The sequence below is a fragment of the Sardina pilchardus genome, chromosome 23 (genome assembly GCF_963854185.1).
Source record: "Sardina pilchardus chromosome 23, fSarPil1.1, whole genome shotgun sequence".
NCBI lineage: Eukaryota > Metazoa > Chordata > Actinopteri > Clupeiformes > Clupeidae > Sardina > Sardina pilchardus.
Genome location: NC_085016.1, coordinates 29,481,999 through 29,507,003, shown reverse-complemented (window position 1 = coordinate 29,507,003; position 25,005 = coordinate 29,481,999). Strand labels below are relative to the sequence as shown.

The 25,005-nt window shown below is 41.2% G+C and overlaps 2 protein-coding genes across 6 annotated transcripts; both read left to right on the top strand.

Moving 5' to 3' along the window:
• The first annotated feature begins 2,491 nt into the window (after window positions 1–2,491).
• On the top strand, window positions 2,492–14,894 carry LOC134071138 (gap junction beta-2 protein-like). Of its 4 annotated transcripts, XM_062527744.1 has the most exons (4): window positions 8,862–8,910; window positions 11,438–11,524; window positions 12,135–12,337; window positions 13,389–14,894. In XM_062527744.1, exon 4 carries the CDS (start codon window positions 13,431–13,433, stop codon window positions 14,265–14,267), a length of 837 nt encoding a protein of 278 aa, XP_062383728.1. In that variant the 5' UTR covers window positions 8,862–8,910; window positions 11,438–11,524; window positions 12,135–12,337; window positions 13,389–13,430; the 3' UTR covers window positions 14,268–14,894. The 4 variants fall into 4 exon arrangements, with proteins under 4 accessions (XP_062383726.1, XP_062383728.1, XP_062383727.1 ...); XM_062527742.1 differs by lacking the exons at window positions 11,438–11,524; window positions 12,135–12,337 and adding an exon at window positions 2,492–2,668 and having other exon boundaries at window positions 7,298–8,910; XM_062527745.1 differs by lacking the exon at window positions 8,862–8,910 and having other exon boundaries at window positions 11,437–11,520.
• A 1,001-nt stretch (window positions 14,895–15,895) lies between these two features.
• LOC134071460 (gap junction alpha-3 protein-like) lies at window positions 15,896–23,467 on the top strand. 2 transcript variants are annotated; one of them, XM_062528186.1, is made up of 2 exons: window positions 15,896–16,006; window positions 18,600–23,467. In XM_062528186.1, the coding sequence occupies exon 2, from the start codon at window positions 18,617–18,619 to the stop codon at window positions 19,976–19,978; it is 1,362 nt and encodes a 453-aa protein (XP_062384170.1). In that variant the 5' UTR covers window positions 15,896–16,006; window positions 18,600–18,616; the 3' UTR covers window positions 19,979–23,467. The 2 variants fall into 2 exon arrangements, with proteins under 2 accessions (XP_062384170.1, XP_062384171.1); XM_062528187.1 differs by lacking the exon at window positions 15,896–16,006 and adding an exon at window positions 16,098–16,164.
• Window positions 23,468–25,005: the final 1,538 nt, after the last annotated feature.

Sequence of the window (25,005 nt, the reverse complement as noted above, 5' to 3'; positions counted from 1 at the left end):
GAGGGTCTTTAGCAGGATTTGTCGTGTTTTGGCCTATGATAAACCATATTCAGATCGCCATCACATGGCCATACCATGGCATTACATCACAAACAGATGTAATGCCAGATGTTTGCGATGTAATGGCATGGTATGGCCACTCGGTGGCGATCTGAATAGTCTAGTTTCAAATGTATGACAACCAAGAACAACAATGCATGCAGAGGTCTGCACTCTTTGAGTGCTTTTCTAGTTAATTAAAGCTTTCTTTAACAATTTGTCATACAGTGACACAAAAATTTACCATAAATTACCCTATAGTGAGATATTATTACCTGGTTTATTATACTCCAAAACCCGAAAACCCCCCGTAAAGACCCTCCTGGCACGGCGCACATTATGTGTGGCCCAATTAGACGACAATTGTTTTTGAATCAGAAGATGTTCCTCTGTCCAGCAACAGTAAAACCATCCACCAAAGCCACTGCGAATGTGAGATAATGCCTCCTAAAAATGACCAATTTTAGAGGGATGAAAATTCTGCTTTCAGTGGTGCAGATAACCCCCTAGTGCACCTTTTGGTCTTTAAAACTATTCTACCTAAGCTCTATGGAAACATAAAGCTCATGTTCATATCTTTATCAGGATAATCAGGGTAGAAATGGCAATTTCAGGGGGGCGCTGTGGCGCAGCAGGCTACAGCGCTCGTACCATTTACGGGTCCGAGTGCCCACGGGGACCCAGGTTCGAATCCGGCCTGCGGTCATGTCCCGATCCCACCCCATCTCTCTCTCCCACTTGCTTCCTGTCTACCACTTCACTGTCCTGTACTAATAAAGGCAAAAAGCCAAAAAATATACTTTAAAAAAAAAAAAAGAAATGGCAATTTCAGTTATTTTCAGCCATGAATTGTTGGATTTTTGAGGTTCTCTGAGAGGGGCCCCAGAACTCCACAACAAAAAAGAGTTCGAGGGTTTTAAGTATATGGCTGTTCATAGTTCCACATACTTATCACATATACAAAGTATGAGCCGATTTGGCCGACCCCCATCTTCCTACCTCCTGCTGGTTTTGCCTGGTTTTCTAGTGCAATGACTCTTAAGGTATTGATATCTTCAAAAGTATCATTCCTAGCCTGACTAAACTTTATAGAATGGAAGACAAGCATGTTCTCAGTAAGATTCAATGATTACATGTTTGTACCACAGTCTCATTGGTTGTACAGAAGTCCCAAGTTTCTGAAAAAACATGCAAAAAAAGTGATATTGAGGGTCTCAAAACTCTTTTCTTGGGACACACCTGCCAAAAATGAGTATTTTCAAGCTGTAAAAATGAAACAATTTCAAGGTCTGAAAAAGATATGAAGACAGATGATTTGCACAGAAATATTTCACAGGCCTTGGTTGTAGGACTCATTGATGATATAGACAAAGTTTGAACAAAATCTGAGACGGTGCAGCAACAACCTTATCTGATTTGACACGGAATGATGTAACCTACCTACTGTAGACCCCTACTATCACAGAATACTGGACTTCTTGTAATCCAAAGAATTAAAAAAAAAAGAGGCAGAGCTTTCTACTACCCTGCACCCCTCCTCTGGAATAATAAACTCTTTTAGTGCTCTTCTACAAAGCCATCATCTCATCTTCAATCACTGTTTGGTATGGAAGCTCTGACAGTCGCACCAAGAGGAAATTAGAAAGAGATGTCACCAAAACATCCAACATCACTGGTTGTGACCTTCCACCAGTCCACTCTCTGTATGCTGAACAGAACACAGCTTGAACTGAGCAACCAAGATCATCAGGGACGCCTCACATCCGAGCCATGATCTCTCTAACTTCTGCCCTCTGGAGGACACTATAGATCTCTGAAAACTGAAACGACTTGCCTCAACAACAGCTTCTACGTACCTTTCAGCAATTAGACTCCTGAACTCCTGAAGATCCTGAAGAACTCTACTTATTTATTTATTTATTTATTTACCGAGCTACAACAAATACCACTGAAATTGTTGTATGGCAGTTTCTATTATATCTATTCCCTCCCTCAAATTGATTAGCAGACACCCTCCTAGGGGTGTTATTGGAATGAACCACCTGCTGTGTGCTCGTGTGACTGGCACCCCAGTCATGCGTCCCATGGCTGCTGACCGTACCTGCACTGGTGTTGACTACACTCCACCATGCCTTAGTTATGCTGCTATAGCATAGCACTGTCATGGACTTTTCATATGTCACACCGTACAACTCCTTTTCTCTCCCTCTCTCTCTCTCAACTCTCCCTCTTACCTCCTCTCTCTGTTGTGCCGGTCAACTCCCTCTGCCCTCCCCCTCTCTCTCAAATCTCCCTCTCTTGCCTTTTCTCTCTATACTACTATAGTATAGCACTATAGTACCATTGATATACTTATTAATACTGACCATCATGACTTAAAGTAATACTAACCCACTTTTTATCTCTCTTTCTTTCTCTTTCACCTTACCTCACCTACCAGTCATCAGCCATCCTTTTGTCTGGCCCTCATCACACCTGATGACCCATCCCTATGACTGCCATACCATCACCCGTTGCTGTTCCCTAGCCTGGATTCCTGGCCAACGCACCCTAGCGATCCACTAGGCCTACTTGCCCTATTACAATTCCTTTTTATGCCTTTAATGCAACAGGACAGTGAAGAATGACAGTAAGTGAACAGACCTTTTTTTTTACCTCTTTTTAGTCAACTTTAGCATGTGTATGTAAACTTATGACCACAGAGATATACAAATGAAACGCTGGAGTCGGAGGGTGTGGTGTTCTGTCCCAAGACCCCATTTCTATTCACAGACAAATGTTTCACAGCTGGGTCCTGTCTCTGCTGAGTGCAATGTTTGCAAGCACTTTGCTCTCAAAAATTAGAAGGTGGGAAACACAGCAGATATTGGTTGAAAGAACAGAACAAAGAAATGTGGCATTTCTGTCCCTAACTCTTTGACACAGTTTTCTTGTTGGAGTTGAAGTATTTACTCAACAGAGTCCCCCAGAACTGCATTCACAGAAAAACAGTGCATCATTGTCATTCAGTGTGTGCTGTTCACTAGTTCAATTCAGTTTTTTCCCCATCTGATGGTAGTTTTAATGTCAAAGGTTAATTGACAGTCACTCCACAGATTTCTATGGCATACTCTCATTTACGTCACTGGAAGAATGGGCCAGCTTTGTGAGGCAACAGTAGTGTTTTACTACAGTGGCATGTATATCCAGTTGGGGGTAAAGTACATTGCCCATAAAGTACATCTACTCACAAACACATTGTAAATAGCTCACAGGATGTTCGGTTGAATACTTCTTAATTATTGTGTATGATTTACTGGCAGAGTACGATCATCAACACGTCACACTTATGTTCAGGCAGCTATCCATGATGTCATCAAATATAATTATGAAAGAGTATGATGAGACATCACTTACTATTAGACTATTACATTTCAAAATTAGAAATAGCAAATAGTCAAAACTGTATGAAGACTGTATGAAGGTTCTGTGAAGCTGACAGTCTCCATCCATTTTTCTGAGATAATAGACACTTGTCTTACTGTATGCCATGTCTTTTTATTATGTGAGCAAGACTTTTGATCTAACAGTAACATCTGCTGATTGTCACATACACAGGATTTGGTCAATGAAGACCTGAGCAGGCACACTCAACTAGATCCAGCAAGCAAGATAAAACCCTAAAAGCCTCCTAAAAGCTTCACAAATATCAGGCCTTTCTTTATGGTCAGTGAACATGCAGTGTGGCTCATGTCATCTCCCCCAGTCCGGATTTCCTTAGCAAACAGTCAGATCACTCTTTGATGCCTAATGTGCCATGTAGTGAGCAACATTAGATGGACCACGCCTCCCTTTTATTTCCCTTTAGGCAAGTCAGCAGCAAGGGCTGTTAATGAAATTGAGTACAGTTGTCACCCCTGCACACATTCTGTATTTTATTGAAGGCCCTGGTAGCATTTGAAAGAGATAACATAATAAATGATAAGGGCTGTACTGTGGCTTTCACACTCTCTTTGTTTACTCTTCTCTGACTGGAAGCTTAGGCTGTGGTTTTGTGTAAATAAAGCATCTTATCGTTTGAGATCATATCATAAGAAGGAATTTCAGATGTGTCACATGAGTGACTTAGATAGCTTTTGAAATTGACCTTAAAAGGTTGATGTTTTCATTTTATGTTGTGTAGAGCATACCAATGTCTGAATGTGTTCTGTATAACCCTAAGATCCTCTGTTGCTGCAATTTGCTGATGAAAGATCTTCTTAGAAGTACAGCTCTGACATTCATTCATTCTCATGTTTGTATATGACAACTTCAAAATACTTAACATGACTTTTAATGGTATTCTGGGAAAATGAACGTTTATGCAAATGCAAAACCCCAACTTTTATTTCTTTACAGTGTGTGTGTGTGTGTGTGTGTGTGTGTGTGTGTGTGTTGTGTCTGTGTCTGTGTCTCTGTGTCTCTCTCTGTGTGTGTGCACACTTTTGTCTTATTATGCAAATATCTGCTTATTTTCTGTTTGTTTGAATCACATTAGTAATAATGCACATCCTTTACATGTTGAACCCTCTTTTCCTGTGTTTACTACCGGAATATCCGGTGTCTAACAAACTGCCTACATGACTCATTTGCACACTCTGGTGGTATTAATCCTGAAACAGTCAAAATATGAGGTACACTGAAGATAGCAAAGGAGCATGCAACAGGTTCAGCGACACAGTTTTGTACGAGTTATCCAAATGTGAAATCTGAACCACTGAACATTCATAGTTGGGTAGTTAATGGGTAATTTGAAAACATTATCTGATTGTAAGGTCACTCTATTCTTAAACAACAGGAGTTGACGCAAAGTTCTTCACAGTTGAGGCAGTTAAGAGCTGACCATGAACAAATACATTTGAGGAGCATGGAGACATGGAGTCATATATGGCAGGGATAAGAAAAAATATAAGAAAAAATATAAATCATTGTTAAGGTTAAATAAAGAAATAGAATAGTAAATAGAATACTGAATACAGGTAAAATTCAGGTAAAAGAATACATAAAATACTGATAGATACAACCATCTGGAATGTCTGTCTGTCTGTCTGTCTGTGTCTCTCTCTCTCTCTCTCTCTCTCTGTGTGTGTGTGTGTGTGTGTGTGTGTGTGTGTGTGTGTGTGTGTGTGTTTATGTGTCATTCACATATCTCTCAAACCATTTGTCTGGTGCCTAGCTACAGGCATGAGTGATTGCAGTGCCAAGTTTCAGGTTGTTTAGATAAGAAATGCAAAAGATATCCTTGTTGGTGGAATGAGTTGCTCTCCCTTCCTTGCATAGTTGTGGATCTTTCAACATGCACTTAGTTGATTTAGTTTATTTATTTAGTTGATTATTTTTTAAGCATTCATGGGTTTTATCCGTTCACTTTCCACAGGTGTATAAAATCAAGCATCTAGATTATGAATGCAGACTGCATGGGTCTTGATTAATACACCTGTGGAAAGGGACCTGATAAAAACCCATGGATTGATTGAATTGACATTAAATGTAACTATTTTATTGTTGCTATTTTATTGTTGCTATTTCATGCCGCTTTTGACAAAAGCAACTGCTAAATACCATAATCACTAAGCATCTGCTAAATACCATAATCATAACCATGAATATTGTCATAGAAGCAAACATTGGCTTTTGCCATCTAGCCCTCTAGTCTTGACAATCACCACCATATTTCAAAACTGTCTGCACTTGCTAAGATCTTGGAGTGTTTGGTTCCTTCTCAGCTTAGAGACTACAAAAGTAAAGCACAACATACTCAATTCAGCTCAATCAGGCACATAGGGCCTGGCATAACATTAATATTACTGCAGCTACTCAGGTATTCAAATTCAAATTCTAGACAAGAAGATGAGCTGCGCTGCCCTGTTCAATCACTTGTCTAAGACCTTTGACATAGTCGATCACTCTATTCTCATTTAAAAGTTCTGGATATTGGCTGGAGCACCAATGCTGTTGGTTGGTTTAAGAATACGTTTTAGCTGATGGCCATAGATCAGAGAGCTGTGGATTGCCAAAATACATCTTTATCCGTATCACACAGTTTTATATTGCTCCACTCTCACCCTAGCTCAAGCTTCCCAATCCTTACAGCAGTGCTTTAAAAATAAATAAATAAATATGTTGATGTTTTGGCTCATGTTTGTGTATATAGTTGGTTAAAATGAAATGACAATACTTTAATGATATTGCTTAGGTAGGCCTACTGTAAGTTGTGCTGAAAGAAAGCATATCAATATCTATGACTGCACATTCCTGAGACCTACAGTATAAAGTCTTTATACTGCATACTTGCATAGTAATGCAAAATGCACTGTGGCAAGTGACTGTAAACTCATGTCAGCACAGCTGTACACCGGGCTTGAGGATACAATTCAACTATTGATTTTAAACGGGTTACTGCTATATACTGTAGAATTCCAATCACATCATCTGATGGCACACAAATCTTAAAATCACTCACTAAGGTATTGTGTACAGGTTCTGGACATCTGCTGGCTTCTCTAGGCAACTGAAGAAAAGTGACAAGCCAAATATTCTAGTCCACCAACAAATGATGGTGACAAAACTGATAACAAAGCACAAAAAGGAAGAAGAATCCAGAGGTAGTAGCATCTGTTCATTTACTACAGGCCACTTTCTGTAATCTCTATCTGACAAAACCATGATCATGTACTTCACCAAAACTCTCTCTGCCTACCTTGAGAGGATTGTGAAAGCCCAGACTTTCTCTCCAAAAGAACACAGAAGGTGCTGGTGCACAGTCATGTTGGAACAGGAAGGGGCCATCCCCGAGCTGGGCTTGGTCCCTTAGTTCCAGTGAACGGAACTCTTAATGCTTCAGCACTAACCAAGAGATTTTGGACAATTCCATGCTCCAAACATTGAGGGAAGTTTGGGGATGGTCACTTCCTGTTGAAGCTGTTATAGCTGCAAAGAGTGAACTGCTGCTATATAAATACACTCAATCAACCATATCAAATGTTTTCTACGCATCTAGACTAATCAATGCTGTAAGTGACTTGCTTTTTTCAATTCTATTTATAACAAGCAATGTTCTTCTATTTATTATTGTCTTGGGTTTGATGTCCTCTAACAAAGCCTGTTTGATCCTCATCAATAATATCATATAAAGTGTTTATAATCTGTTTGCTAGGATTGAAGCATATACTGTATGTTACAGTCAACATTTAAAATTGATATAGGCCTATCATTTTGACATAATTCTTTATTCTTTTAGGGAACTTTCTGTTGCTTTGGAGAACATAGTGATGATCGCTTCTTTCCATGATGGGGATACAGTTTTCTTTTAAAATTCACTCGAAGGTAGTGAGAAAAAGTGGAGTTAGCGCTTGGGTAAGTTTGTTATACTACTCAGGTGGAAATCCATCACTACCTGGTGCCTTATCACTAGATGACGATCAGGATGTCAGCAAGAAGCACCTCCAGTATGTAGTTTTTCTCCATAGAATTATGTATTTGTAGTGTTGATGATTGTCCCTGGGTTAATTGGTATCATTTGAGTGAATCTGTTTAAGTAAGTTGCATCATCATATACTGTACTTTTTATTGCATATTTTTGAAAATATATTGAAGTGGACAATACATGTAGCGCTTAAGTTAACAGTTATTGTTATTGCAAAAAAACCCATTATATTCAAGGTATATTGAATGTATATCAGCATATTCAGAACACCAATAACATCCAAGTTGGTGACAAAATCTTGACAGCACACTTTGGGCAACATACGTAGAGTGCAAAACTACACTGTAAAAGCTTTTTGCAGTTCCATCCCTGACCACAGAACTACATACAGTAGTACACAGTCGGAATGTCAGGTGTTTATCTGTATGTTTCTAGCCCCTACTGTCTTATTGGAGACTGACTTGGGGGCCCACTACTTGTGACTGCCCATACATATTTCTGAGATTGAAGGGGACTTCACATTGCACGTGGCTTGCACTGCGCTCGCTGCTAGGTTGCTCTTGGTTGAGGTAATGTCCAAAAGATTTTTTATATCCAACATGATTGAACTCGACTGTGACGCGCAAGAGGGGTAAAGTGCCAAAATGCTGCTTGTCCTGCGCTTTATTCAATGCAGCGACATACCAAACCTTGCATAAGCAAACCATTGAAAAGAATGGGTTTCATAGTGTAGCACTGCTGTTTCACGTGCAATGTAAACCCACTTGAGAGTAATTGCAGGAATGTGACCCAGTGCATATGAGTGTGTACAAGTATCCATTTTTGCAAGGTGAAAGTGCTGCCATCAAGTGGTCAAACTTGTGCCCCATAGGCCACTTTAGAATAACACAGGTGTTGCGCTGCAACTACTTCAGTATATTTTGTATCTTTGCAGTGCCAAGCAAATAAAAGAAAATGAAAAGACTGGACCATAAAGAATTCATTATTAATGACATATCATGCTGGCCATTGCATTACAAATGTGTAATTATAATGTTTATTGTGCCTATTTGCAAGCATTTTACCTCTTTATTTGTGTCCACAATCCAGAATAGATTAGGACAGAAATGTGAGTGTTGGCAATAACAAAGTGTTCATCTTCAGGACAGAACTTTAGAATGAGACCGACAGCATTATCACTGTAAAATCTTGAGCTCATTAAGTCAGATCCTATTTCTCTGCCCACAACACCCCCCACTCATGTTGCTGCGGGCTCTGCTCCGGGGGGCATAGGGGCATGCCTTGTGAGTTCTCTGGATGCCAGCTCTGGTCCTCCACTGCACTACCCGCTCATTGGTATGCTGCACACAGGGCACGGCAACACACGCATCGGGAAAGCTGCCATCCCAGATGGGTCATGGAAGGAGTCAGAATGCACAGCTGGGCATGTCGGTATACTCTCCCCCCGCCCCTCTCTCTCTCTCTCTCTCTCTCTCTCTCTCTCTCTCTCTCTCTCTCTCTCTCTCTCTCTCTCTCTCTCTCTCTCACACACACACACACACACACACACACACACACACACACATACACACACATCATATATGTACATATAGACTTACATACATATATCAAGACCTCTTTTCCAAAACACTATAAATCCATTTTTTAAATCATTATTGTCTTATATCATGTTATTTAATTGTGTATTTCTGGTAATATCAATACAAGTGTGTAAAATGAAGAGCACACTGTATATGTGTGTGTGTGTGTGTGTGTGTGTGTGTGTGTGTGTGTGTGTGTGTGTATTTATATATGCACAAGAACCAACAAGCATGCACGCACGCACAAACACACACTAGCACACACACACACACACACACACACACACACACACACACACACACACACACACAGGATTTGCCCACTTCTTCTGGCAGTTTCTTCAGAGCAATCTCGCCCTCTTGATCATTTGAGCCCACTTTGCTCTATCAAAGGAGAGCCACATCTGTCAAATATGAATATGAGATATGGGGACAAACGTGGGACAGTGATCACTTTTGTCTTCTCTCACTTATAGTCTCTCTACCTCTCCTCCCTCTTTCTCCCTCTGCCTCTGTAATCTTTCCCTCCCATTTTTCAACTTCCCTCTACCTCTCTCTCTCGATTCCCAGTTTCTTCCACTGTACTATCATCTTCTATTAACTTCCTTTTTACTTCCTCTCTCTCTCTCCCTCTCTCTCTCTGTCTTTGTGGAACCTGCTGCTCAGTCACATGGCGCTCCGTGGTGGGCCTTTGCTCCTCTGCCTCACGACCCATGGGGCACAGGCTCACAGTAGGCTCTGTTGTTCTGCCTCTGGCTCGCCTGCTCAGCTGAGGGCTACTGTATATTAACAAACAAATACAGTATGTTCTGTTTCCCTATGTTAGCCCTCTCACTCACTCAGGGGTACCGGTAGCATATTTTCCATTGCCTCTGTTGTTCATGTTTATCAGTAGTTTTTTGCACATTATTTTCAAATGTTTCCATCCATCCTTTCTCTCTCTTTCCATCTGGCCAGTCTTTCACATGCACACAGTCACAGATCAGTCACAGAACTTTTTTAAAAAAACTAGCCCTCTCACATTTCAAAAATGTCGCCGCTCATTGTCCCTTATTATGAATGAATAGGCCTTCATTCATGTAGTTTGTCTTTGACTCCTTTCGTGGTGTGAAGGGATAGCATATTAGTATTCTCATCCCAGAGTGTGGGTTCAGCACCAAAAATGATATCACAACAATCGGAGTTGGATAATGGATGGGTTGACTATTATGCCTGAGAGGCCCAATATTATATTTGCACAACATTAAGACAAATTTTCAAAATAATCTGTTGAACATAGATGATTTTACCCTTAACTATCTTTGCAATCATTTTGCACTACCTCACAACAGTTTTGCATCACTACCATGACCCTTCTGAGGCTCAATAGGTAGCTCTGTACAGATGAGTTCATTTGTAATATAAAAGGAATCCTTTATGGAGTTGTCAGTGTTGGCTGACAATGCATGATTAGCCTTGCCTTTATGTTCCTGATTACTGGTGCTGTCCAAGGTTCTGAAAACATATAGGTCTCATACTGTCATATTCCAACTCTACTTCATAATATGAAGACAAATCCACTGCTCCTACTGTAGAAGAGCAGAAAACAGACTCCCAGGACAACCATTTAACAATCTTCTGTGAAATGGAAACTACATACTGTGACTGTCCTATCTACCCAACACATTTCACAATTCCTTGGATGAATCTATCACATTTACACTGTGAGACCTCAAACAATGGAAGAGATTGGGAGTGATGCAAAAGGAAACAAGTCTGAGGGAAAATGCATTGTATTTACCTGAACCATTATTCTGTCGCAGCACAAAACATCTCCCTAAAAATCTCCCTACTCAATGAATATCTTGACAGGGAGACAGTGCTGAGATATTGCAAAATAGCCTGGCTTTCATGAAACAGATGAACTACCACAGTCTGTCTTCTCTGTCTTTGTGTTGCTTTGACACCAAAGAAGTGGTATCATTATCTGTTCCCTCTGGAATGCCCATATTAAGCCCTCTACCCGTTCCTGTAACTGGAGGTTCAGCCACTTTAGGTAATCTGCTCAGTCTTTGTAGTCCACTGTAATCCACCAGAGCATCAGGGAAATCTGAGCAGAAAAGAGACCAGAGGACTAGTAGAAATGTCCCGGACCAAAAACCTCTGCTGAAAACAGAAAGAACTTTGTGTTAGCTCTGTGCATAATAATTGCAAGATGTGTTGCCAAATGTAACCGAGTCCATGTTAATCCCTCTTTACTTTTAATGTCTTTTCACCATCTTTTTCTTCAATGATGAGCACTGCGACAATGCAAACATGAATCCTATGGAACACAACACACATTCTACCTCTACCTCACATTCTATTCTAATGATTGTTTGTATGTCTTTACCAGTCACTCATTGAACATGGGAGTGAGGATCATTAGGGAAATCCAATATGGTGGGAGCTGCCTGTGTGGACTGAAAGAAGACCACTGTAAGTGAGTGCAGTCTCTTTCACCCTGGCACACAGATGGGCATTTGTTTTTGAGATGAAGGACATCTCTATCAGGGAAACAGGGTTTGAATTGGTTTCAGGGGGCTAAAGTTACCATTTTAAGTTTTTGCACTCAGAAAAGATTGCTACTTTGGCTCATCAAACAGTGTCTGAAATCCAAATGTCTTCCTGTTGTTGTAATGGATTCTTCGTGCCATAATGTCTTGATTTGATTTGTTGAGATCTGGCCGATAAGTCTATCTATAGGATCAACAATTTTCTACCAATACTAATGTATAAAAAATATGTATACAAATATTCCACACTCTAGAATGAATTTATTCAACTGACCTTAACCTAATCAAAAAAGCGATCCTACTTTGTAGGCTGCTTCTCTAATCTGCTCCTCTATATTTCTCTCATGTTGCATTTCTTTCTCAAGGGCATTACGTAGGCTATATGTGAATAATTAGTCACCAGAATCTTACGTATCCTGCATTCAGCAATAGATTAGACTTAGATTTAGGACGACACTATAACTGATATCTCCACCTTGTTTTACAGCGAAATGTTACCTTTATCGAGATTAAATGAATTTTTTTTGGAATTCTTAGCCTCGTATGGGGGTGTGACGTCACGAGGTCGAAGCCTCGAAAGGAGACTCGGCTGCGCTATAGCGCACATTTGAACACCTGTACAGCCGCTATTCTCAACCTTTCCGTTGTGCAAGAGAGAACGATACTAGCTCTTGGGTGCCAGTGAACAGGCAGTGATCCCAAAACAATGATTCGCCCACTCCAAGATTTCGCAGAATAAGGTGAGATGTGACGATATGAAGACGTTATAACAACTTCAAGTAAAACTTGTGTTTTTGGACAGATTGAACTTAAATTGTTTGTTAGGTTTGTTGTTGTTTTTCTGATTTTCCGTGCGATATTGTAGCATAATTAAGTTAGAATGAATGTCAATTTTCAGTTCATGGAATCTTAATTGATGAACGTTCATGTAGCTTACAACAAATATAAGGGCAAGTACAAGAACGATTATTGCATATCAATAGACAACCACTAAACTCACGATCAGTTTGTTGTTGAATTGACAGATTGTTGCGCGCTGGAGGAAGACCAAGACTAAAGAGACCATTGTTTTGAACTTTTGAACAGTGCGCTATTATGCTCCATGGCATAACATCAGAGACTGTTTCTTCCACTAAGATAACATTACACTATAATGCAAATGCATTTAAACATTTGCCTTTGTTTCTGAAGTAGTTTAAACCTTTGATGTGTTTCAGGTATGTAGATAGTCTACCAATATATGGACAAAATTGAATTCCATGTTTTTTTTCTCATGGATTCTGTCCGGCAATGTCTTTCCTTGAGAAAAAAACATAGAACTCCTTATCAGGGTTGTTTGGAATATGACTGTTTTTATAACTTTTGTACACTCCTATTTTCCCACCCCTCCCTTGCTGCACCTGCACTCTTTTTTACCCACCCTTCCATCGCTGTGTTTTAACCTTTACTCTACTTCATTATCTATTCCTCAATTCCTCCATATCCAGTATTGTATCTTTTCTTATCAACAGTGTCTACTGTAATGTGTTATTTCTTATCTACTGACTGATTTTAGTTGTGTCTCTTCAACTTTTCTACTCCATCCTTGTCTTACTATGTTCATTTCTGTGATAACCCACCCTCTTGCAATCTCTTTCTTGCAAATACACACATGCCTAAACACAGGTATGAGTATTTACCCATATTCTCTGAGAGAGACACACACACACACACACACACACACACACACACACAGACACACACACACATTACCTTGATCCAATCCAATTTCTTATTTGGTTGTATCCTCAGGCTACCCTTTGTACGAGCAGTGGTGGAGGAGAGGGCCGAATCATGAGCTGGACTACCTTGTACACCCAGCTGGCCGGTGTGAACCGCCAGTCCACCAGCTTGGGCAAGGTCTGGCTCTCGGTGCTCTTCATCTTCCGCGTCACCATCCTGGCCCTGGCAGCTGAGGCAGTGTGGGGCGACGAGCAGTCGGACTTCACATGCAACACGCTGCAGCCAGGCTGCGAGAACGTCTGCTACGACCACTTCTTCCCCATCTCCCACGTGCGCCTCTGGTGCCTGCAGCTGGTGTTTGCGTCCACACCGGCCCTGCTGGTGGCCATGCACGTAGCCTACCGCAAGCGCAGTGACAAACGCCGTGTGCTCCGCAACAGGAAGCCAGCGGCCGGCGTGCCCTCTGGCCACACCAAACAGCAGGAGGAGCAGCTGGAGAGCATCCGGCAGCAGCGGCTGCACATTGCAGGCACACTGTGGTGGACGTATGCCCTCAGCCTGGTCTTCAGACTGCTGTTGGAGGCGGCATTCGTTTATGCGCTGTACGCCATCTACGGAAGCTTCTGGATCCCTCGGCTGGTGCGCTGTGAGCAGTGGCCCTGCCCCAACGAGGTGGACTGCTTCGTGTCGCGCCCCACTGAGAAGACAGTGTTCACCATGTTCATGGCGGCAGCATCGGGTGCGTGCATGGTGCTCAATGCGGCCGAGCTGGTGTACCTGGTGGCCAAAGCACTGGTCAGCTGCCCCCGGCCGGCCACCAGGAAAGGGGCCGGCTCCTCCGCCGCCAGCAACTGCTCGGCTAAAAACAAAGGACTGCTGCAGAGCAAGAAGAATGAGACCTTGCTGTCCTCTGTGTCCTCCATGGCATCCAGTGCCAAGGCTGTGTGAGCTTTGTGCCACACACACATACACACACACACACACACACACACACACACACAGACACACACAGACACGCACTGGTGAAAGTACATACAGTACAGCCATACCAGTGCAATACACCTAAATATACATGGGAAGCTGGATTACAAACCTCTTTTACACTCACAAAACTGAAAGCTTGTTCCCATAAGAAATTACAGAAGGGTAATGAGTATGAATCTCAATAGATGTCTACACAGTGTGTCATAGATCAGCAGGGTAAAAAATAGAGTGATGTATAGCACAAATGTTAGCTTTCAGATGAACAGATTATGATTTATGTCGTCATGTCTTCTAAGGTGTATGAAATAAATAAGTGCTGGGTCTGGCACACACTAGCAAAGCATATTCAGAAGCCTTATATGGGGCCGCTCTGCCACCTAGTGGTTGATGGAGAGAGCTAAGAGAAGGGAGAAATGTACATGCATTATACAACTTTTTTGGGAATTGTTTCTATATTACATAGAACACAGAAAACAGACAAACATTAGTGGTTGTGAAGATGATGATGATGATAATGTAAAAACATGATGTTTAAAATAGATTTGATCGTGAGAAAACTGAAAGGAAAATCATTTCGAAATTACAATAAAGTCCTCCAAATCCCCCAAGATTGAGAAATATGTGTTTGGAAGCACACAACTGCTGCCTAAACAAATTCATACTGTATTTATTTTCACTTGTGCAGTATGCTACAATCATTTTGCTACATGATGGCAGAAAACAATATGCAAATATTTTCATTGCATTTTTTTTCCTCTGTACAATTACTCTGAAATATGTTTATTTAGATATTTTTTCTTCAGGTCAATTTGTGTCCATTTCCTCAAGAGAGGAGATGTTTAACCTTTATTTCTCAGGGTCTATTTCTCTAGCTTTTTAGACTCCATGCATGAAAATATCCCCCACAATATCCTCCATCTAGAACTGACATACAGAAAAGGAGAATAGACTGTCAGGTAATATTAGCAGGGTCTACTAACAAATTAATGGTTCAGAATCATTAGGTTATTAAATGATCCACTAGGAAGAGGTGTGTCAGAAAATACTGCGTAGTCCATGGCACTTATCAGCGACAGTAGACAGCATGACTATTTTTTCGAAGGTATAGCCTTCAGAATACGAGGAGAGGATTCAGGATTCTGTGCGTATTTTTTTTTTCTTTTTTTTTCTTCGCTCTGAAATGGTCAAAAACTGTCTTTATGGCATCTAAATTAGTTCGTTATAGGAATAATACCCTGTCCACCAGTGCGTGCGGGTATCTAAGTAGCATAGATGGAATGCTAGGAACTCAATCAAGTGTATGTATCTGCTCAGTATAGTTTGTATGTCAAAGCAAATTAAGTAATCAGATCCCATCAACTATAATTTGCCGTCACGAATTTTATCCAGGTCCTCCCGCGCGAGTATTGGAGCCCCCCGGTGAAACCATGCATATTATTTGAAGCCCCAGTGATGAATTTTGGAAGTTGACAGGGGCGTGGCGTGCACCCGTGCAGGGGAACCACTGTATGAATTCACTCATGCATGGTCACCCAATGTGACACACGGGATGGCCGGGAACAGGAGGCAGCTGCGCTTCGCGGAAGCCCATCTCCAAGTTCAAATCGCCTCAATAAACTAGCTGGCCCCCTGATAGCTCCAACGTGCGGAGAAGACTACGAGCAGGACAAAAAGTTTGGCAGGCTGATTTCAAAAGGACTTTGGTAAGCTGACAAAGCTACAAGGATTTTGGGAATGGGTGGAGAGGGGAGGGCTCTTGCAACATAGGGAGGTCTGTATGATATCCAACGCACTCAAAACATGGCATCTGTGGCGGCCGGATATTGCTTTCAGTGGCAAAGGCTGAAACCCTCACCATAAGGTATGATAATGAGGGCCAAGTGCCTGTGAAGGCATCTAGTGTATGAGTGGAACTTCTGTGTGTGTTCAAGCCTTAGTCATGACAGCCTATTTATAACAGTAATTATACAATACAAGCAAATTTGCAATCATCTTTATGGTCCAAAGTAATAAAGCCCATTAAATTAGTTTAACAAATAAAACAAAAGCTGTGACACAATAGCAATGATGCCTCAATGGATTGTGCCAGCGGGCACAAAGAAAATCTGGCACCATCTCTATTGTCAGAGCTTACATACAGTTTGTCATCGTGTCAGAATGTCTCTAGCAAATACATAGCCAAGCTTGTTTAATGGGTATGAATACAATAGAGAAACTGGATGATTATTGGTGGAATATATTTATCAAGTAGTCTAGTTGTTCCCTGACAACAATTTGCGGATACAGCCAATAACCATAAAAGTTGTAGCGTATAGGCTTGCAGTTTTAGATATAGGGAGACGTGAATAAGAACAAAAATAAGAATAAGATTTTTTTTTTTTTTACATAATTTAAATTCCATGCACTAAATTTCACGAACGTTACAAAGTAATATAATACTTTAAACAGCATTAATTACGTTATGTGTTTTGTTTGACTTGACTGAAGTTCTATTCTATTGCGCACTGATGCCATCCAGCTCAAAGTGCGCATTAGTGAATACTGCGAAATATTTTCCTCATCAGCACTTCAAGTTCTGATGAGACAAGCACTCGCCACGGGTGGACGAACTGGTCTGTTAGCCTAAATGTACACGGTACAAATATGTACTTATTACAGCATCCACCCCATGTAAAATAATACATGTGTACCAATGTGTTAAATTGAACTGATCCTTATTCTTTTACTGAATCTATTACGGAATTTAAAAAAGGGGGATGGGGGCAAAGTACAGTAACAGTAGGAGGCCACACGAAACTGTAGCAAAAGTCATCACATTCGATAGTGTTCAGTCATCTGAAGTATATGGAGAGGAAGACTGTTAGACGATAATACTATATTGCCATTCAAATATTCGTATCATAGGGATTATGAAGAGCAGACAGGAGTGACAACCTTGATGAAACTATGCAAATGTTTCATCTACAGTTATTTGAATAATGAGTCCTAGTCGATAGAGTTAACGTTTGCTACCACACCAATTTAGTGAGTGAGTTCTTTCTCCTTTTGCTCGCAGTGAATCCGCCCTCTTCTCTTTTTTTGCTTTGGTTTGCGGTGGTGTGATTCGTGTGCATTAGATGGCTGCCACACACTGATGGTAGGCTAATCCTCATAACAATAAAGGGAACAAATTAGCCACGTTTGATGAGGGATTTTTGTAGTTTAGTCAGTTTTATAAAGGTCCATATTTACAGTAGCCTAAGTCAAACACATTTTTGTTAACAATTTGGGAAGATGCATTATTTGCATTTGAAATAGACATTCTCTGTAAGGATTTGACTATAACTAAACCATTTTTGAAGGTAATATCAAGATGTTTCAAGAAGACATATATTTGATAACAAATTGTTTTGATGTGATCTTTAGTTAGCTATTTACCAACAGTAGGCTGTGTCTGTTGTTAGGAATACAGAATTTAGGCAGTCAGTTCTTGGAAGCAGTCATTCCTGGCATTGCAGTTATTTCTGGAATATAGTCATCACGATTCTATCAACACCTCCTTGTTAATACTGGAATAAATATCTCATTTGATTGATTTTTTTCACGTCCATCCCTGAGGTGCATACGGGGTTGGCTAATTGATGACAGTGATGATATGTGTAGCAGCCCTGCAGACTTGTCTCAATTGTAATAACAATACAGGCCAAAACAGCACTGTGAACTATCTAATGACACAACAAATATCAAAAACTTGTGTGTGCAAATCTAGTGTTTGCCATCATAATGATGTATCTGCTATGAAAGCTCTGCTATGTGGTATTAAAATAAGCACAATGATCCGTCTAAATGAGGCACGATTTGTTTCTGTTTCAGTCTGGTTGTTTGTGGTCTTATCTCAGCTCAATCCACCTGCTTAATGTAGTGGCTAGAATGAGCTCTGAGATAGTTGGAGAGTGGAAAGGTAACCAGTCACCGTCAGTGGCCCATGCATGCCGTGAATTGTGATGTCTGGCTCCTTTGGTTTAGTCCTGGCAATTAACAATGTAGTGATTGGGTTTGATGCTTTGTTCATTTCTTATACCATTTCTACTGTGTACCTTTACATAAAGTGTTTGAAAGACAACTGGTTTGTCTGTTACCATGGTGTTTAATGTAGTTATTGAATGGTATTCCTCTTTCTCTCTCATATTTTCCTCTTACTTTTCTTTATCTTCTTCTTGTGATCTTCTTGGCTTCCTCTGTCTTGTCTTCCTCCTCTTTCTTCTCCTTTTGGTTGCGAGCTGTCCATTCACCCCAACCACTGTACTTCTTCCTCAGGCTAGAAATCGTGAAGCATGGGTGACTGGAGCTTTCTGGGGCGTCTGTTGGAGAACGCGCAGGAGCACTCGACGGTAATCGGCAAGGTGTGGCTGACCGTCCTCTTCATCTTCCGCATCCTGGTGCTGGGGGCTGCCGCCGAGGAGGTGTGGGGAGACGAGCAGTCGGACTTCACCTGCAACACGCAGCAGCCCGGTTGCGAGAACGTCTGCTACGACGAGGCCTTCCCCATCTCGCACATTCGCTTCTGGGTGCTTCAGATCATCTTTGTGTCCACGCCGACGCTCATTTACCTGGGACACGTCCTGCACATTGTCCGCATGGAAGAGAAGAGGAAGGAGAAGGAGGAAGAGATGCGCAAGGCTCTCCGCTTCCAGGAAGAGAAGGATCTCTACAGGAACGGCGCTGAGGGGGGAGGAGGTGGCGGTGGCGGAGGTGGGAAAAAGGAGAAGCCCCCAATTCGTGATGAGCATGGAAAGATTCGTATCAGGGGGGCTCTGCTCCGCACCTACATCTTCAACATCATCTTCAAAACCCTGTTTGAGGTGGGCTTCATCCTGGGCCAGTACTTTCTCTACGGTTTCCAGCTCAGGCCCCTGTACAAGTGTGCCCGATGGCCTTGCCCAAACTCAGTAGACTGCTTCATCTCCAGGCCCACGGAAAAGACCATTTTTATCATTTTCATGCTTGTGGTGGCTTGCGTGTCCCTTTTGTTGAACCTCTTAGAGATCTACCACCTGGGCTGGAAGAAAGTCAAGCAGGGCATGACCAATGAATTTGTCCCAGAGCGTGAGTCAGTGGGCAATGAGACCAGGGAGACTGACAATGTGACAGTCCTGCCCGAGACTCGAGCATCTGCTCCCATTCCCAACCACCCGCCCAACTACACAGACCTGACTGTCGCAGGGAGAGGCGCCTTCATGCCCCCAACCCACTCCATGGCCCTTGTTGCAACCCCTGAGGCAGAGCACAAGTCAGACCCTCTTCATGACCCCTTCCACTCCTCCATGTTCTCCAGCAATAACAGCAACAACTACCGGCTACCTGCGGGACAGAATTGGGCCAACATGGCCGCCGAGCTGCAGTCTAGTGAAGCCAAGCCGTGCACCCCTTGCTTGTCCTCCTCCTCCTCTTCGTGCTCTCTGAGTAACATGGCGCACCCCAAGGAGCCCCCTCTGGCCTCTTCCGGCGTGATGACTGATGGCGACGCTGATGGCGACGAATCCAGTAGAGGGGGGAAGAGTGATGCTGGTCGCGACATCACGACTACCACCGTGGAGATGCATGAACCGCCAGTGGTCCCCATCGATGTCCGCAGGCTAAGCAGGGCGAGTAAGACCAGCAGCATCAGAGCCAGGCCCGATGACCTCGCTGTCTAGCCCCCCCTCCCCTACACACACACACCTCCCCCAAGACCTCCCCTCTCTCCCCATCCAATCACTCCCACTCAAAAAACAAACACACATATACACACACATACTGTACACCACTCCACCACCTCTGGTTTTTTTAATCGAGAGAGAGAGAGAGAGAGAGGAAAGTTATGAAAGTAACGAGAAGAAAAAATACAACAGAGGCGATTGAAGAAAGAAAAAGAGAAAAAGGACAGGTTGCTGGAAATATAATGTTCTCTGACATTAAATTCTTTTAAAATGGCTAGACTATCCAAAAAAAAAAAAAGAATCAGTGCAATCGGTGAGTTGTAGTGTCATCCAAGCAGAGATGATAGGCTCTGCATGTGACATACACTCACAACTATGTGTTTGAAAATGGGAGAAGCAGGTTGACCCAGAATTGTGAAGGAAGAGACATTTTCACTAATTTGGACACTAGCACTATTATTTCTTTCTTTCTTTTTCATTTGTTTTGAATCTTTTTTCTGAGGAAGAATTTGGGAGAGGTATGCACTTCTGAGTCGTGTTTTTTTTCTCTCTCTTTTGTTGTGATAGATCTTGAGTTTGACCCTTGTGCACTGGTGTGCCTTTGCCACCACTCTTTTAATCAGTGTTCGTCCATATCGTTTGTGAATCCCCTGGGTCATCGTTCATCATAAGGTTTCAGGCCCCGTAAAGACCGATGCTGAATTGGACGTGCTCACACTGTGACTATGCAATCCCATGGGAACCTTAACCCGCCGGTGTCCTGGGAGCTGGAGCAAAGGAGGAGGCTGTGGCTCTATCCCGTGTTATGACAGATCCCAAGCCAAGACTTGTCTTTTAGGCTTTTCGAAGGTTGTGTATGATTGGAAATAAGGAGGTCTTGTTTTTACCGTCATTAAAAGGAACAAAAATATACATTCTTACTATCATTGCAGTTTCATCAGGGTATATTGGTATAAATATATTGCCTAAGTATAAATGAAGTGTATATATATATAAATAATATACAGTCTAGGGCTACAACTAATTCCATACACAATGATAGCGTTTGCAGTGTGTTAGAGAAGTGCAAGTCCTCCTTGTAACCAAATTCTGCAGCAGTAGACCTACAGAATTACAGCTGATATTTTGTACATAAAGGGCTAACGTGTGTGAAGACATTGTAGGTGCCATACGGACACGGCAATAGAATGGCTTATTCGTAGAACTTTTTGAGATTTATAGCAATTATCTCAGTTGTTTGTTGCTGGAGTATTTCATTGCCACCAGTAGAAATGTGAACACACAGGACTGTGCTTTTCTTTGTTATTTTATATTCCTGCCAGGTTATACATAAGTAAAAATGGCTCCCTTACAATATTATTTTCCCAAAATCAGTTGCATGACTTCAACTTATTTGATTCTAATCCTTTGGATGTTTTCCACAGACAGGATATAGCTGTCACAAGAAAATCGATCTCTGAATTGCATTGTCACAAGTGAAATCTGTCACTGTGAAACTACAACTCACTGATTCATCAAAGGCACATTTGACTGTCTTGGTGTTACTGTCCTTCACAGTAACTGCTTCTTTGATGTCACAATGCCACATGCTTTGTAGAAAAGTGAAAGCTGGGACACCTGGTTGTTAGCACTTCAGAGCATGTAATAATAATAATGATTTAATTTACAGGAAGTTATAGAGACAATAACAAAAAGAAAAAAATGACTGAAAAAAACATAATTGAGCTCTTATACTCCATCCCCTCACCCACTCCCTCTTAATCTTTCTCTCTCTCAGCCTTTCTCACTGTCCCTCTATTTCGCGTCATTTCTCCATGAGCTCCATAGGGATGGTTGACTGAGACCAGGGCTGTGAATGTGCTTGCTGTGCACTACTGTTTTGTTGTGTTCATGCGCTGAAATGCAGAACCTGCTGTTTGCATCTGCACATTTTGAGTGCCACCCCACACCCTCAAAACCTGGTCTTACAGGTGCTCTTGTCTCAACTCTTGCTGCTGCAGGGCTCAATTTAACCAAAGAGCACTATAAAGAATGATTTGAAAATGGGCATGACATACCTGGGTCTTGCCAAGGCAGGAGGTGATGTCGCAATTTATCAGAATATCAGAACATGGTAACTCAAGAAGATTATCTTATTTCAAACAAGAAATATCAGTGCCGTTTACATTTTCTAAACCAGGTTTGTGTAATCAAAGCCAAAGAGCTTTTTAAAGAACCGAGATTTAATCTCTTGCAAACATTTACTTTTGTTTTCTAACTATACTATTGGATAGGCATTTAGTATTCAGTCCTACAGTTCTCGTAGCACCCACGTAGCATTTAAAATCAAATCACCATTAATTAGGCACTATATGTGAACAGCAGCATTTAAACATATGCAAATTGCATGCAACACCATGTTTTCTTTTGATAAAATTGCTATTTTTATAAAGAAAAATGAATAATTTAAGGGTATCGAAGGAGAATAGTTTTTGCTGTCTTTTTTGGATGCTGAAACAATTTATTTGGTACAAAATGGAAAGGTCATGACTTTGCAGACCTTTTCCCTCAGTTTTGTCGTGTTGAATCTTCCATTGACTTAGTAGTTTCCATTCTCTACTTCCCTGACTGTCAAGTGTAACATTGTCTTAGGTCTTTATTGGAAGCATGTGCTGTGGAATTGTCAATCCCAGTTGCGATTTGAAAATGAACAGCTACAAATCAACTGGTAGAATATTAATCAATTGTTAAGTATGACTTCACACTGTGAAGCACCCATATGAGGTGTCAAGATATATATCTTTAATCCTGTTTTACACCATAGGAAAAGGATGATTTTAGGTATTTTAGCTGTATCAGAGATGGGGTCTGAACTGGCACTTCACTTGGACTGCCTGAAATGAGACTAAGTTTGCAAACCGTTAGATTTGCTAATAATCCTTGATAATACTAATATTGATATTTTGAGATGGATGTAACATCATTTTGACCTATTTTATTGTGTTATAAATACACCAGTGTGTGTTTCTATGTCTCTCTTTTTTTGGTTCAAAAAGTTTACATTGCAGTATGTAGATTTGCACATTTATGCCAAACAAGCTTTTTGACAGAAGCTTACACAGGTGAATTTGGAGCGTCGGGACTAGGGACAACTGATGTTAAAGGAGTCAAAAATCACACACACTGCAGTTTGTGACATAACATTAGTTTTTAAAGAATCCTCCAATGTTTTACTCGAATTTGAGGAATGCAGGAATGCATTATATTTGTCTTGAATCTTCCACCATTGTTTGAAATGATCACATTTGAGTTATGGCATGGGGATTTCTGTAATGTATATTGCAAATTGCATGTTTTGTAACCCCTACGGACGGAGGACAACGCCCATTTAACTATAGCAATTCAATCTGGCAAACACCATGCAACCTCTAAGCTGAAAAACATTCAAATGATCAGGTTTTTTTTTTTCAGAGCAAGATCTCTCTGACCAGTCAGGGACAATGAAACAACAGGACATTCTCGATTTAAAAAAAAAAAAAAAAAAAAAAAAAAAAAAAACAGGCCCACTGCATTGCTGTCTTAAGAGAAGTGCCTTGTGTATGAAAATTTGTAAGATCAAGTTGATGTAAATGTTCATTTACCTCAAATGTTTACAAAACTGTAACCAAATAAATTTTTGTACCATATTTTCTTCTGGTTTGTGTGATTGTGTTTCCTTTATGTAACATTGCATAATCTGCATGCATAATCCTTCCTGTACTTAGTATGGTTTAATGTTGAAATATGTACAGTATGTTGTACAGTGTCAGATAATACTTTATTTAGTCTTTTATTTAGAATTTATAACTGTATTTTGTTGCAAAACCTCCTACTTGTACTCTGTTTTAGCTAATCTAAATGATTTGGCCTAATTATTGAATCAACAATTGCACTTAGTCATCATCATGTCAATGATCTGTTACATTATGGATATTTAATGTAAAGATGCTACATGTGGTTTCCAACAAAGGTGTATACTGAAAATGTTAGGTTGCACAATAATAGCAAAAAGCCTACTTGAAAACTGGTTCTTGACCTTGACACATTTAATTCAACAGGGTCTAGGGATCTAGAGACAATAATGAATGGCTAAATACTACTGCAGTCCTTTGGCCATATTTGTGATGACCTAGAGCAAGTCCCAGACTTACTGAACATCAAGCTGGCTATTAGGCAACATGACTCATGGCTTTTCAACTGATCACGTTACAGCTCTACATTTTAAAGGGGGGTGTGAGAACTCAAAAGTAAATGGACGGAGAAGCTTAGGGTGCACCAGCTCCACACAGAGGCTCTCTCTCTCTCTCTCCCTCTCTCTTTCTCTATCTCTCTCATACAGAATGGGGAAAGGGGGTGGTCTAGCAGCATAGTCACAGACAAGTGCACACTACAACACAAGGCTTCTTCATCTCACTATTCCTGGGACCTGTGGCAATTTAGTGAAGGCAATTATGTGAAAATTATAAACTATAGCAGTGGGTGGTAAAAGTTGTAGCATGCAAGGAATATGTTTATGGTCTTACTAAACACATAATGTCTTGACAGTTCAGCTCCAAGGAAGGCATGTTGTGTCATTGCTGCAGCATTTACAGTCAGTTACTAAATTAAGTTAAGTTACTTTATTTGTCCTGTAGAACATTTTGTAATCAAGTGAAACAGTGATTCAACAGTGATTAGTACATTGGCCATACCTGTTTCTGGATTTTAGCTGTATTTGCTGAGCAGTCCAATGTGAGAATACCTCTCTCTCACCCTTCCCTCACTCTCTCTCTCTTTTTACTGTTTAACTCTCAGAGTGTGTGTGTGTGTGTGTGTGTGTGCTCATGCCTCTGTGTGTTGGGGGGTGGGGGGTGGGGGTCATGGAGAGGAAGTGGAGGACAAGTTCCTTTCTATTGTAAATAAAAATGTGTATGACCAAGGAAGGGTTCACCATTCCACCATCTTGTGGACATGTAAATGAAGGTCATTTGTAAACTAGCAGCTCACACCCGTTCAACTCCTCTTCC